The sequence below is a fragment of the Lolium rigidum genome, chromosome 7 (genome assembly GCF_022539505.1).
Source record: "Lolium rigidum isolate FL_2022 chromosome 7, APGP_CSIRO_Lrig_0.1, whole genome shotgun sequence".
In the NCBI taxonomy this organism is placed as follows: Eukaryota; Viridiplantae; Streptophyta; class Magnoliopsida; order Poales; family Poaceae; genus Lolium; species Lolium rigidum.
In genome coordinates, this window is record NC_061514.1 from 146436125 (window position 1) to 146451687 (window position 15563).

General features: G+C 46.3%; 2 protein-coding genes across 4 annotated transcripts; both read left to right on the forward strand.

Moving 5' to 3' along the window:
• The first annotated feature begins 1075 nt into the window (after positions 1–1075).
• On the forward strand, positions 1076–2252 carry LOC124677667 (protein PYRICULARIA ORYZAE RESISTANCE 21-like). Of its 2 annotated transcripts, none has more exons than XM_047213630.1 (3): positions 1076–1182; positions 1267–1343; positions 1440–2252. In XM_047213630.1, exon 3 carries the CDS (start codon positions 1481–1483, stop codon positions 2051–2053), a length of 573 nt encoding a protein of 190 aa, XP_047069586.1. In that variant the 5' UTR covers positions 1076–1182; positions 1267–1343; positions 1440–1480; the 3' UTR covers positions 2054–2252. The 2 variants fall into 2 exon arrangements, with proteins under 2 accessions (XP_047069586.1, XP_047069587.1); XM_047213631.1 differs by having other exon boundaries at positions 1470–2252.
• Positions 2253–6307: 4055 nt separating this feature from the next.
• LOC124670367 (protein PYRICULARIA ORYZAE RESISTANCE 21-like) lies at positions 6308–8020 on the forward strand. Of its 2 annotated transcripts, XM_047206879.1 has the most exons (4): positions 6308–6442; positions 6523–6604; positions 6743–6896; positions 7026–8020. In XM_047206879.1, the coding sequence occupies exons 2-4, from the start codon at positions 6523–6525 to the stop codon at positions 7717–7719; spliced, it is 930 nt and encodes a 309-aa protein (XP_047062835.1). In that variant the 5' UTR covers positions 6308–6442; the 3' UTR covers positions 7720–8020. The 2 variants fall into 2 exon arrangements, with proteins under 2 accessions (XP_047062835.1, XP_047062834.1); XM_047206878.1 differs by having other exon boundaries at positions 6743–8020.
• Positions 8021–15563: the final 7543 nt, after the last annotated feature.

The following is a 15563-nucleotide window of genomic DNA, read 5'->3' on the forward strand; positions in this document are numbered from 1 at the left end:
ATATTATTTCATTAATCTGTTGGACTTAACTATTAATAATTGTTGGAAGGCAGAAATCCTCCTTTCTTTATAGATACTTGATGAATCTTCTAGAAAGAAAAATTCGGGTAAATTTTAGGTGTTCGCTTTGAAATAAGATGAAGATGCATGCGAAATGAGCTAGACGAGGCGGAGCCCATGGGTTCTGTTGAGGCGCTCGATGTCCTAGGCCATGCCATAGGGTCGTGTGGACCGACCACTTGGCCACCACTACCGTCTTTACCTTTTTATTGGTTCCACAACCTAGAGTTGCCACTTGAAAGAGAAATGTTGCTACTACATCACGCTCGGAGTTCCAACTTTGCCATCAACATCCACCAACACCCTCTAGGCGGCCACGGAGAGTAGGAGGAAGTGAGGCCCGGAAGCTGGTTATGGGATCCCGACAAGCTGTTCTCACTACTTGGAAAACCTCTTTCAGCTTTAGCTGAATACTGATACTTTTTTCCGTTTCATAATTTTTTGTTGTGGTTTAGTGTAAATTTGAAGTACAGGCACGGCAAGAATTATCGAACGGAGGGAGTAATTTGCAAGAAATATTTCTCTTCCATGAGTTTTTTTTAGATAAAAGGGATCATCCCCGATTTCAAAACGAAACCGTCATACTACATAGTTTTCCATCCTCACACACCACAACACAACTGCACACATACTACAAAGCAAACCAGCTAACAAATTCACATCTCGATCACAACTTGATCATTACTAGGTAGTCTCTACTTACTTATCTTAACGGTACAGCAGAAACACTACTAGCGGAAACGAAGTAGAAGAGAAAAACGAATGTCTAACATCATTAGTAGGTAGTTTCTACTTACTTATCTTCTCTTCCATGAATGCTTGAGCAAATGGTTTTATTGATCATCAGGGCTTCGGCCCTACAAAATTCCTCTGGGTGAAATTTGTTCTCTTGCGCGTCAAGCCGGCCGGCCACCGATGCGAGGTTGAAATTACGGAAGCAATGTTGCTTCTCCGCCCTTCCATTTAGTTGCCTCTCTTCCACGTCGTGGCTTGAAGGCCGCCGCAGCATTGAAAGTTCAAAATATGCCGACTGCCGAGATGTGATCGGACACCCGATACAGGCGTAGCATCGCTCGCTGTCTATTCGCGCTGCACCAGGTTCCAAACAGCATTCAAGACCCGGTCCGTCCCGACGTGATCCCGGCACCAAATTCAAACGCCGTACGTCGACATAGGAGAAACATAACACCTGCATCCTCCTGGCAGGAGGCTGCGGCCACAGCTCACTGCTCTGTACGTCTTCCTCTCCCTGCATATTCCGGAACTACTTCTGAACTGCAAAGGTGAGCTTACTTCTTCTCTATAGCTCTTTAATTTCCCTTGGGCTTAATTTGTTGAATCCGGCACGAACAAAGAGATTTACATATAGTATAATGCAGAATCTTGGGTGCAATCGTTCGTGAATCGAGGTGCGCAGAAGATGCCGACGTTGATCGTCACGCTGGACATGGATTGCTGCCGCTGCAGCTCCAAGATCCAGAAGGTCATGTCCTCCATCCAGGACAGGGGCAAGTTCGACATCGAGAAGATCGTGTACGGGGAGGACAGGGTGCTCGTGTCGGGCCCCTTCGACGCCGACCAGCTCTCCTGCAAGATCTGGTGCAAGGCCGGCAAGAAGATCATCAAGAACATCGAGGTCGCCAAGCCGCCGCCGGCGCAACCCAAGCCCAAGCCCGACCTTCCCAAGCCCAAGAAAGACGACGAGAAGCCGGCCGAGTCCAAGCCGCCGCCCGCCCCGAGCGACCAGGCGGTACAGTATGCGTATCCGGTACCGTACCCGCAGTACCCCGCGACATGGCCGTGCGGCTGCGCTACGCCGTACTGCGAGTGCCACTCCAAGCCAGCTCCTCCGGCGCCGGCGCCGACGTGCCAGTGCTCGACGGGGCCGTCTTGCCACTGCTCCTCTTACCCGCCGTACCAGATGCCGATGCCCATGCCGTGCACGCCGATTGTCATCTGCGAGGAGAGCCCGCCTGCCTGCGCCGTCATGTAACTGAAAATAAGAGAACACCTAATTAGCCACCACCGTGGCACCGGCACCGGCAGGCATGTAGCAACGTTCGTGCTCGAAGGTTTACCACCTCTTCGAACGAAACCCTCTATGTATCTACAGTTCTATACTCCATGCGTAACTTGCCTGTAATTCTGTCACGAATACCTTAATTAAGCAGCTTCAAGCCATGTTTTCTGAAGAGTAATAGGGTGCTATATACTCCCTCTGTTCCATTTTATAGTGCCTATTGTTTTTTGGCACGGAAATTAGCGCAAGAGTATTTTTTACACAAGACCCCTAGCTGAACGATTTAAGATTAACGTAAAATTTGGAAAATCCATATCTTCCTAACTTACCATAACAAATTTGGAAGCTGAACGATTTGGGAGCTGAACGGGAAGGGGGTAATTGAAAGAAAAAAACTAAGCTAAAACCTTATATTCTGAAACAAATGCCAAAAATCTATAGGCACTATAGAAAGGAACGGAGGGAGTAGTATATACTATATCCTCCGTGCATGTTATTTTTTGACAGACTCTGTACATGTTGCTAATACTCCCTTCTTCCCAAAATGGATGCGTATAGATTTTGGTCAAAATTAAACTTCTTCAAGTTTGACAAACTATATAGAAAAAAATGTCAACACTTGTAATATCAAGCCAATATTGTTAGAATAATCGTGAAATATACTTTCATATTATGTGCATTTCTATCATAGATGTTTATTTTTTTGTATAGTTAGTCAAACTTCAAATTGTTTGACTTTGACCAACAAATATATGCATCCTATTTTGCAAATGAGGGAGTACTGCTTGTCCGGTGCCCGTCGCCCGTGGAGCAGACCCAGAACTTCATGGACAAGGGGCAAATTACACCTAGGCAAAATTCGGGACGGGACCAAGAAAAGCCCAATGCTGAAAACGTAGGCTCCAGCCCGGCCTGACCGTTGGGCCTATAAATCAGGCATGAGCCTGGCCTGAACATGAAAAAGCCTAGCCCAACTAGACTCTTGCCTAAATTATGCAATTTGTAAGCTTGCCCAACATTTAAGCTCGAAATTTAGGCCTGAGCCCAGCCTAACGTGCAATCCCGGATTGGCCTAGGATTTTCAGGTCGGGTCGGGCCATTCGGTATAGCTGCCCATGCCTAGGTCTTGTCTGAATTTTGAAGTGTTTTTTTTTTTACATATGTTGTCATCTGCAGGAACATGGACATTAGGGATACCAGCGTACCTTTTTATTTGTTCGGTATTGGGGTGTCTAGTTCAACCATGATTTCTTCACAGATTACTCAAACAACAGAACAACATGCCGGTTTATCCAGGTTCAGGCCACCCGGAGGCTAATAACACAGATTACTCAAACAAAACATGTCGGTTTATCCAGGTTCAGGCCACCCGGAGGATAATAACTCTGCATCCTACATTTCTGATCTGTATTGCTTCAATGTGTGTATGAACTTGAGGATTGCCCTTGGACTGGGGTATCATGGTAGGGAATGAACTATCCTTGGACCTCTCTCTCTCTTTTTCTCGGTGTTGCGCTTATCCTATTCTCCACGGATCTCCTCCTTCTAGCCTTGGTGTGTCCTTTCTTCTCTCCTCAGCCACGGTCCTCCTTTAATACTTGAAGGGGATACCACAACCACCTCTTGTTCCCACGCCGCTCCCAATGAGCTCATATGATGGGGGAATGTATGATGACAACACAACACCAACGCCTGTTCCCACCTCAGAACTCTAGTCTTTGCACTTTTACCCCTTTCCATCCCGAGGTTTTGGCCTCACCCTCCGGTCAAATCGCAGGAGCCTCCTATACCGGCCTAGTCGTAGACCTACAAATTATAACTAAGACACAATTGGGTATTCATATTCGGCCCTTCTTGCATCGTTCACCAGAGGGGAAGCGCTGCACAGAGGGCCTGCGTGGCGATCCCTACTTTGCTTTGATCCCTCCTCAACACCACACTGATTTGTCCCGCTGTCCTTTGTCCAAGCTACAAAGTACTCAAGGAGGAGTTATTGCAGACGCATGCTTTCATGGGGACGAAGAGGACCGTCATGGCTGATGTTTCTTCACTAGGAAAATAAGGACTCATCATGCGTTCCTCCTTGGCTCCTTCGTGATCGACGTGAGGCTCATGCTGTGGCTTCCTTGGGGGGGGGGGGGGTAGCGTGCTCTTTTGGGACACAAAGTTGGTTCGGGGGACCCTGGTTTCCTCGGTGACGATATTTTTTTTGAAACTAACAAATAATTATTTTAATATTTTTATAATTTTAGTGGCCTCTACCTGGGTCCATTCGTATGGAACTTCGCACTTCATTCGGATGATCACGGGCAAGTACATGTTGGGGCGACTTGGGATGTTACCCCATATGTCCAATAACAAAAGCCTGGCACATATGACTCTGTTACAAGGAAGACCAAAACAATAATAATGAAAATTAGTATTCGGGTTCCATTAAAAAAAGGTAGTGCACTAGTTTCTTTTGCTCTTTGTTGGTAACCTCAACGATGTAATCAAGACATGTACTATGTTTTTTCTTTGCAAATTAGTATTTTAGAAGTTTCTCGCTAATACGTTATGTATATTCTGTGGAAAATATTATGTATTTTGTGACATTACGACTTAAATATATAAAGATGACATTGTTCATGTTGTGGTTCTATTTGCTGAATAAAATTGTTGTCATCGATACCTGTTTCTTCTTGTGTTCTAAAATATGTAAATGTGTTGTAAAATATGTAATTGGGTGTAAAGGAAATATGTGTTCACCAAACGCAGAATGCACATGAAAAACACAAATCTATCATCGAGTTACCACAAGGCAAACGGTGCTTCATAGCTCCCATTTTTTTGTATGGTCCAACATCGGCAACATACATATGTTCCCGTTAGTGTTGAGGGGCTTCCAATTGAAAAAGTTGTGCCTCCATCTTCGATGATCCCTCACAAGAGTGACATCATTCCGACGACGGGCCCTATCTCTGTTGTTGATGAGGCTTTTGACCAGGGTTCATAAGGTCGTTGTGTACTAGTGTTGAGTGGTGTTGGTGGTGGAAATGATGGTGTTTGGTGTGTTTTGTTATGATGTTACCTTGTTTTGTTATTTTATGGTCTTGGTCTTCTCCGGCCACACATGATGATGAATCGGTGTGATTCTATAACTTTACTTTTGGGTACGCCCCGACAAAAAATGAGTCTTTGTTTGCAACGGCGTGATGATGAAGTAGCGATTCGATATTGTGACTACGGGTGTGTCCTCGGCCACAATGGGTCCATCGATCCTAGATTTTATCCTATTGAGCTGAATGGCTCATGCAACACCTGGAAACCTTTGGCCCAAGTTTGGTCTTCTGGAGTTTCTTCACAAGCGCTATAGTGAAAAATGTTGAGATGCACAAGGTGAAGTTAGAGATGACGACTTTGAAGAATCTTGTTATAATTAAGTTTTATCAGAAAACGACAACACATTTATTTATTTTTCGATGTCATGTGAGTACTCTATTTAGTTAATCATTCAACAATGGATCGTTTCTTCTGATAAAAAGAAAAGCAATTAGATTACGGCATCGACTCATATCACCATATACCAAGCTGGTCGAAAGTAAACCAGTGTTTGTTGGAACGAACACTGTCTATACGATAGCTTAGCGTAGGTCCTAAACATCAGTGGATGTCGTCGCCCAATCTGCAAATCAGTATAGGACATCGACAGTTTGCCTTCAGTATAGGAGACTTTTCCAGCCTAGTACCCTACACGAAGACACTCTGTTTCTACGTTACGTAATCATCAGTGGACAAAGATAAAGACGACCCAACACGCTCACACTAATGAACTGTATGGAAACATTTTAAAACAAAAATCTTGTACGAGTATTTTTTTATAGTGCATAATATAAATAATAATTTGTGAATTCCATCTGTTTGGAATGATATAGTTTCATCCCTAATCGTAGAAAAAGATACATTTTGCTCATGCTCACTTGTCCAGCCATGAGTTGATTATACAAAAACTCCTTTATACTTCCTGAGTTTTAGAAGTACATCACCATGTGTTACCGCAATATCTGCGCGAAACACAGCCACACACAGCGAAGGAGTCGGCAATATGGACGTCCCTTCTTCGTATGCAAAACGAATTTCTGAACCAAGCAGATAAATAAAATCTAGAAAACGAGTGGAACTATCGTCTGAAAACGACCAAATCGTCCTTTCTACTCGAGACGCGATCAGACGGACCAGACTCGACATCACCATTTCTTTTGGCAGGCTTCGCCGTTTTCTCATCATAAGAGAACGCATGGTTCACCTCTGCCTGCTTCATCCACCTCCGTTTCTCCGCTGCCGCTCATCGGCTCTGCAACCTTTGTCCTTCAGAGTTATGAGGTGAGCTCGATTAATCCCCCAACAAACAAAGACACACAGTGCTCTTTTGCTTCATCAATCATCTGTATGGCTGTTTGCAGATGGGTATACTGGTGCTTACAGTAGACCTGCAATGCTCCCGCTGCAAGAAGAAGATCAAGAATGTCCTGGAGTGCCTCCAAGGTAAAAACCAGGGCTCAGTCTCAATTTCTCAACATATAAAATTGTTTCTTGGAACCGGGAAACTATTCTAGACGTACTTGCTGTGGTGTTATTCAATCATACTAGGCATAGAGGGACTAATAATTTGTGTTTTAACAGAGGACTACTGCATCGAGAAGATTGAGTATGAGGACAAGGACAACCGGGTGATCGTCCGCGGCAACTTCGACACGGATAAGCTGTGCAAGAAGATCTGCTCCAAGGCCTGCAAGATCGTCAAGCAGATCGAAATCGTCGACGAATGGCCGCCGAAGAAGCCAGACCCACCAAAACCATGCCCTAAACCTGATCCATGCCATTGCCCGAAACCTGACCCGCCAAAGCCATGCCACTGCGAGAAACCTGACCCGCCAAAGCCATGCCATTGCCAGAAGCCTGACCCACCAAAACCATGCCCAAAACCTGATCCACCAAAACCGTGCCATTGCCCAAAACCTGACCCACCGAAACCATGCCCAAAACCTGATCCACCAAAACCGTGCCATTGCCCAAAACCTGACCCGCCAAAACCATGCCCAAAACCTGATCCACCAAAACCGTGCCATTGCCCAAAACCTGACCCACCGAAACCATGCCCAAAACCTGATCCACCAAAACCGTGCCATTGCCCAAAACCTGACCCACCAAAACCATGCCCAAAACCTGATCCACCAAAACCGTGTCATTGCCCAAAACCTGACCCGCCAAAACCAGACCCGCCAAAACCAAAACCACCACCGCCACCGGATCCCAAACCAACATACAAGTTCGTGCCGTACCCATACCCGTACCCGTACCCCATGCAGTGCCAGAGCTGGCCGTGGAACTGCTCTCCGCAAACGTGTCAATGCTGCCCACCCGCCCCACAGCCAGCACCGCCGCCGCCACCACCTCCCCCACCGCCAGTAGTGGAGCCGCCCAAGCCGAAGCCCTGCCAGTGCTCGCAATCACAACACCACGGCTGTGGCTGCGGCAGCAAACCACCTGGGCCGCCGCCTATCTGCTGGCCGCCGCCCACCTGGCCGCCGCAGCAGCCATGCTTCCCGCCGGCATGGACGACCGAGGAGATCCCATCCGAAGCCTGCTCCATCATGTGACGGCTGATCTGTGATTACAACTATGAACACCGCAGTTGCCTTGGATTATTGCGGTGGTGCTACTTTATCTGCCGTGCCTCGGAAACCGTAATAATGCAAGACTTAGTGCTGGTCTTTGTTGTCTATGTACTCTACGTGCGGTGTCGTTAATTTACCTCTTCTGATGTCCCAAAGTTTATTTGGTTGTACATGTAATGCGTTAATTTGTCAATGTAAATTTGTTTTCTTACTGTATTAACTTGTGAACTATTGTTGTTCACATGCTTCTACTGAAGTTTGATTGGCCCAGAGTTTGTGATCATTCCTGTATATATACTCAATATCTGTGATTTTCGTACTCTCTGGGTAGCTGTTCTGAGGGTGATATGGAGACGATTTCGTTTATATGACGGCCTAGATATCAATTGTTTGTCAAAAGAAAGATGTCACTTTTTCTAACTGATTTTTTTCTTCAAAAAAGTAAGAAGATTAACAAATTAGTACATCAAAGACTTGACTTTTTAAAGAAAATATTAGAATATTCTAGGAAACAGAAAGTTAAAAAATATTTGTGTGAACGAAATATAGCCATATTCAACTAGGCTAACTTGTATATGAACCTATTGTTATCTTAACATCAGAAAAGCTTTGAGTGAAGTCCCAGTTGTAGACAATTTTAACCAAGAATACCTAAGTATAGTGAAGGAGCAAACTTAGGTTTTACGAGTATTATGTTATATGTGGAATGCCTATCTTATTTTCTCAGTTCATAATTTTGATCTATTTGTTGGTGCATGTAACTTAACATAGTATCAAAGCAAAGGTCTTGGATCTAACTCCCGGTTTTCACAATTTTAAAAATTGCTCTTACCCCACGTATAGCACATATTGAGTCATATGTGAAACTCTATATATTCACATGTAGGCCCCACCAAGTCACTCTTGAAAGGGGGTTTTATGGTATACAGAAATTGCCACCATCAGTTTGGACTCTTGGTTCTACTGTTTGGTGCATGAAACTTAACAAAGAAAATTCATTGTTTGTTTTTTTGCAACAGGTTAGGACCAAATGTTGACATTTTGCTTAGAAGAACAAAATGTACCAAACTAGGCAGCTCCATCTAAATTAATTTGAAAATAACAAATAAGGGGGAATGGTGTTTTGGCACATGGGAGCATATGCTCCCTTTATTTAAAATGCATGTTACATATATTTTGAAATTTCAAAAAATTGAAACGGAAAATTCGAACGTACATCTTCACGTGCTACGCACTCACAAAGTTGTTTCATAAAAATCCAACTTGCCATGTGACGTGTGTAAAAAAGACAAAATTCAATGCTGAAAATAAGACTTTTCAGGAGATTAATTTTCTCTTTTTTACACAGACCACAAAACATATTGGTTACTCGCGAAACTTGACGAACGTACGTATATTGTGGAGATGTACATGTAGAATTTTTTGTCAAATTTTTTTGACATTTCGAAATATAGTTTTTTGATAGAGGGAGCATATGCACCCGGGGAGCCGAATTGAATTTCCGCAAATAAGGAAACTATATAAGTAAAAAAGATTCGATGGTTCGGAAAAAAACATCGCTTTGGGTTTTTCTTATTTTCCGTTGTTGCGAAGCCACCATAATGAGTAGGGAGGCCAGCCCTTTGCACATAACTTTTGCAGCATGTATCTAAGAAGCCTACCAATCGTCCATGAAAATATTAGGGATAGCCAGATATGGAAGACGCTCGTTTAATCCGACCGTAGTTCCAACCACTCACAAAAACTAGAAGTCGGCAACACACATGAAAATTTGTCCTACACCTATTTTGGTAAAAGAGATGGGCTATATTTGTGGTACTACATAACACATTTACAGCTCTCCGTAAAACTTTGCTTTGACGTTATGCTGACTTTATTACTCTTCGCACACCTTTCGTCTAAAAAAAACCTATGCTTTGACAATTTTGACGGCTTTGAGTGGTTTAAATTGTTACATCAACTATTCCAAACAATATGTTCAACGTTCATCAACCCTTGATCACGAGTGAAAAGGCAGAACACATGGAGGAAAGTACATCTAAGTTCAAGCCAAGAAGAACTCGAACTTCGATGGCCACTCAACCATTAGCTAGACATAGTCTCATCTTACCACGAGTCATCATCGTCCATGACACTCAATTTCGGATCAAGGATGGATGGATAGAAAGATTGTGTAGGTCAGTGGCCAACAACACAGGGAGCCCCACAATACAACTAGAGGACGGAGAGAGATTGGTAGCCAAAGTACAGGGCAGTTCCTGCTAAAAGGAAGATGTATTATGGAGTGGTCCTACGGTGTCAATTCTGTACTTGAATTTTCTCAGGTAGAGACCATACATATGCATCCAAGTATATCACGTTTGGCCAGTGACACTTGCATAGACTTGAGCGGGATTCATGAGTAAAGTCTGATTTGAGTTGCTTGACACAAAAAGTGATAGTACTATTGGAATATTACTCATACGACTACTTGAAATGACATCATTTTTGTGTCAAACAACCTACGTAGCTATATTTCAATGATGGAATCGTGGGGACATCATATGATTCGGAACGAACGGGGTGCTGAGATATCTTTGTTTCAGTGTGCCAATCACATTCATCTTCTCTTAATATAACGCTAGTGAGATAGATATGCATGTCGATTCCTCTAGAACGTGGTAAGTAACAACATTGGTGAAGAAACTCTGCAATATGTAGATGACGGTTACATGTTATGTAGTACTGAAAGCTTTAGGTGTATCAGTGTATTGGATGCGCAATAATTACCTATAATTATCTGAAACTTCTAACGACATGCATCGACGTTGTCAAGAACTTGTATATAGATCCAAATCTGATCCACGTATTGAGGAAGGGGAAAGATAAATCGTTCTGTGAAAGGTAAATAAAACTTGTACTTCTAGCGGGTGGGGCTGCAAAATTGAGTTTCCTACTTTGTATTTGTTGTCTCTCAACAAGTGGGTGAAATTCGACTTTGAGTGCCAAGATTTATACATATTGCTGTCAAAATAATTGTCAGAACCATGGTGGTAGCGCGTCCTGCACTGTGCCTTGCTTGGTGTCCTAGCTACAGGCTTCCCTCTTGGCTCTAGCTAGCACAGCGGACAAGGCGGTCGTAGACACTTGTTTCGTTCTCGCTTGGGTATCCATCGGAATTGGACACGGTACCAACTCCAGCGACTCGCGGCATGGCTGTGATCGACCGGTCCACGTCCACCATTCGACTGGTCCTCAAGGGATCGAGTACGGGGTGCGCCGCTACAGTAGCGAACTGGCGATTGATCGGCTGTCCGAATACAAACCTCGTTCGTACGATCGACCTTAGAGCATCCCCACTCGTTGGCGCTCCCCACGCTTAAATCCGGCGAAATTTTCGTCCGGATTGGAGGAAGATTTGGCGTGGGGAGTAGTAGTTTCCCAGCCGCGTGCCCAGGCGAAGTCGATGATGCGAATTTAAAAAACGGAAACTTGACAAACTACGGCTAAAAACGGGTGAATATAGACTAAATTTAATGATATTTATTATATTACGGGCGGAGTTCATACATAGAGACCGAATTCGACTATATTTCGAATTCGGCTAGGGGAATTCAAACGCTAATTTAAAACACGGCGCTCTACATGCCGAAATGGCGGTAGAACACCGTGTAGTCGCCGCCGTCGTCGTCGGAGCCGTCGTCGTTGGCCTTCGGCCGCGCGGCCCGGCTGCTGCTCGCCCCGGCCGGCGTCTCCCCACCTCGGGGAAGGCTTGTACCGGCCGTCGTCGGAGGACTCGAGGTCAACGACGGGGACGACGACGCCGGATGGAGGTGTCGCGAGACGGCGGTACCGCGCGACATCGTCGTTGGCGGTTGGACCGGCGCGGGCGGCGAGTTGGCGTGCGGCGGCCGGGTCCGGCGGCCGCCGGCCGCCGCTCCGCCTCCTCGCGCTCCCGGCCGCGCCCGGCCCGAGCCCGGCCGCGACGTCGTCCGCGCGCTTCTCCTCCTCCATGTCGTGCAGCGACCCGGCGATCGCCTCCGCCATCGCGGCGTCCTCCGCGCGCTTCGCCTCCTCCTCGGCGAGCCGGCTTGCGGCGGCCTCTTCTTCGTCTTCTTCCGGCCGCTCCGCGGCGCGGAAGGCTGTTCCGCGGATGACGAGGGCGCCGCCGCTGCGCCCTCCGGTCGTCGGCGGAGACGCCGGCTCCTTCTTGACGCGCAGCGCGCGTCGAAGGCGACGTCGCCTCCTCCTCTTCACCGGCGCCAAGGATGACCTTGACGCTGATCCGGAAGACGACGAGCTGGCAGCCATGCGCCGTGGCTGCCAGACGCTTCCCCGACGGCGGCTCGCCGACGCCCTCGATACCGATGGAGGGGGCATCGTGAGCACCGGGAAGTTGCCGCCCTCGATGTGCGCGAGGACGTTCGCTAGCGTCCTTTCCGGCGCGCTCCACCACCGTCGGCGGCCCACGGTGTTGTTGCGCGCAGGCGGAGGCGGCGGGCCGTCGTAGGCCGCCAGCTCCCGCTCCCACCGCCGGAGGAAGTAGGAGTTCCACGCCGTGTAGTTGTCGGGGTGGTGGCGTGGCTCGGCGCGCTCCTCGTCGGTCATCGTCATCCTCGCCTCCTCGATGGCGACGTCGAGGGCATGGCCCCGCGGCGGCGGCGGGATTGGAACGCCGCTAGCACTTAGCCGCCAGCCGCCTCCGGGAGGCCTCGTGTCCGGCGGGCAGGGGTACCCCGCCTGGTGGAGGAGGTGCCCCTCCCACGCGTGGAGCGACCGACGGGGAAGCCGTTGTTGGCTGCGCCGTCGTCGTCGTAGAACGCCATCTTGGGAGTAGAGGGAGAGTGGAGGGAGAGTGGAGCACGGGGTACGCCTCGCGGTGATCGGACCGGCGTATATAGGCGTGGCCGGCGCGGGGATTAAATGCCGCGCGGATTGCGACGCGTCCGCGGCGAGCTGACCGGCGGCAGCCTTTAGTGCGCGCGGAAGATGATGCGTGCGCGGAAGACGACGACATTAACTCGCCGCGTGGCCGGCGAATGCAGACCGGCGGCAGGCTTTTACAGCGCGCGGAAGACGATGCGATGAGGACGACGATCGGTTTCTCTCGCCGACAAGTTGGGGCCACCAGACGCGCGGGAAGTTTCCTCGCCGTTTCGCGCGCTTTCCTTTCGTCCGGAGTCCCCGAGCGCTCCCGGGGGCCGGGGATGGCGTGGGATCGCCGGATGGATTTAGGCCCAAATCCGGACGAAAACGAGAAACCGGGGGCGCGACTGGGCCGAATTACGCCGTCCGGATGGAAAAAACGCTCGCCGGGGGCCTGTTCGGGGGGGACGAGTGGAGATGCTCTTATCCCGGGCGCACGCGCACACATGACACATGCACACGCATGTGAACCAAGTGTGTTAATCTTGTCCTGGATAGTCTTAAACAAAATGTACTTCAACAAATAGTAGTCCCATTTAGAACTTCGTGACACTTATGGTTAGGGGAGAATCACCAACTTGCATATCTGCAATAAATAACGGTAAGGTTGGGGTCAAAGTTATATACCGTTTTGTTTTAAGCGGGCGAAGCATGGGACTGCATATTGGTTTCACGAAAACTGAGAGAGTAATTGCAAAAATTTATTTTGGCTGCCAATCCAATGGCTTGGAGGATGACCGCTTTAGGTCCCCGATCGAGCGACCGACGCCTAGCATGGGCCTTCTTTTTACGGGTCTCGCCTTCGGTACATGTTTTATCACCATAGCTACTAGTGCCAAAGCTCTTTCTAAGCACCAAGAGATCAAAGGAGAGCTCTCACTACCGGTAGGAGTCGGACCTCTGTTACTATTCATCTCTTCCACCAAAAAGTCGAACTCGAGTTGAATTTTGAATTCGACAAGACAACAAGCAACCAGTCTCCATGAATTTGAGCCTCCCGAGCGAAAGGTAAGGCGAGATATAAATTTTGAGAAATCCATGTTAATAATATACTGAAGTGCACTTTTACTTAATTTTATAACTTTACTATGTATTGTACCGCTATTCCGAATAACGTATAAAAATATATCAAATATTAATAATAAAAGAACAAACTTATAGCACTAAAACATGTTTGATAGTTAGGAAAAAAATTCATGATTGATTCTAGAATATTAAACATCAACTGCTACCAGTGCATATAAAACAACAACCATAATAAATGAGTATATCGGAATATGTCGCATGTACTCATCTTTGTAGACAAAGTAGGCATTGCTGCATTGGTGCATCGGTAACGTTGTTTATGATAAAGTTGGTGAAGACCGGTCGAACAAGACAGGGCGGAGATGGTGGTACAAGACACTGCCTGACTTGGATAGTAGAAGACCCATGGCGACAAACGCGAGCATTCGCGCGAGCGCCTCCCAAGAATCTTGTTTGTCCTCGCATACATGATTACAAGAGTAAGACATTTCGGAAACCTGCTCTCCTGTTTCCAACTAGTGGACCATTCATGTGCATGTGACACGCCTACTCCGTGCCCGAGCCCAACCAAGCAAGGCAAGTGAGAACGTGCATGTGGTGTTCGCTTTATTTGGTCTAACTATCCTCCCATTATCAATGTGAGCCTACAGTTTTCACCTCCAACTCTTGTCACGCATTGGCCTTCGAGATTTATTGTCAATTTTTGATATTTCTCGGGGTCAAACTCATATATTAATATTACCTAGCAATCCCTAACAAATCTCAAATACCCATTTAAAGATTTTTCTATTCCCACTACTTTTTTTGTTTATATCGGTGTTTCAGCAGATATTGAAGTTGAACTTCTATCTAGATATTTAAACTAATCCATCCCTACTTGAAAAATAAACTACGTCTTAAATGGAAAGTTTTGTGTGAACGGTTTCACTCAAAATTATAACTAGGGCAGCAAGTAGACTAGCTCACGGGTGGAGCATTTACGTCACACTCTGTGGTCTCTTCGTGAGCTTACTAGAGTTCCCTCAATTATCATAACTTGCAAAGTTTAACATCCAAGATCGTTCATATAGGTGTGTTCTCTCAAGAATACTTTGTATGACAACATCCTTGCTAATCATAGCCAATGAAAAATACATTAATACTTGTTGCAATCTTCCTTACAACTTATTTCTTAGAGCGGGTTTTAAAATACTCTATGATGCACTGTTCTTCTAGGGTCTTATTTCAGGGGATCTCAGATCACGAAGGTTGAGTTACCACTATGGCATAACACTCATGGGTCTCAAACACATCTCTCTTGATGCACTGTCTATCACATTATGTGATAGTCCCTTTGTAAGTGGATATGGCAGGTTTGTGTGTGTTTGAATATACACACATTTATTACTTCACAATTTATCAATATCTTCACAGACTCCAAAGGTCTCTCCACATGTCCTAGTTGAGAATTCAAAGTGTAGGTGCACATAGATAAGCCTAACATATATAGGTTTTTTTGCTTCAGAAGCTGAAGTATTAATCAAGACAAAACAGTAAATGTTTCTAATCACCTATTCAAGTCCCCTCTAGGAGGCATGTAGGTTCTTTTATAGTTCATCCATGTCCCGTTAGTTGTCACTACTGAAATGTACGGTGTTTGCTAATGTGGATGCAACATTGTTTTTATCTTCTTCGAGGATGGGGATAAGCGTTGTGATCATGAACCACATCAGTCGCAAATGCATCATCAAAAACCCGTTGGGTTAGCCTTCTTAGAAACTAGGGACATATCTGTAAAAATTTACAAAATGAAGGGGTTTTGTAGAAAAGTTGTGGGGTCATCTCACCCCCCAGCTTCACCATTGAAGCTGCTCGTAATGTGTTTGGTTACATGCAACCAAGTACTTGATGAGTTT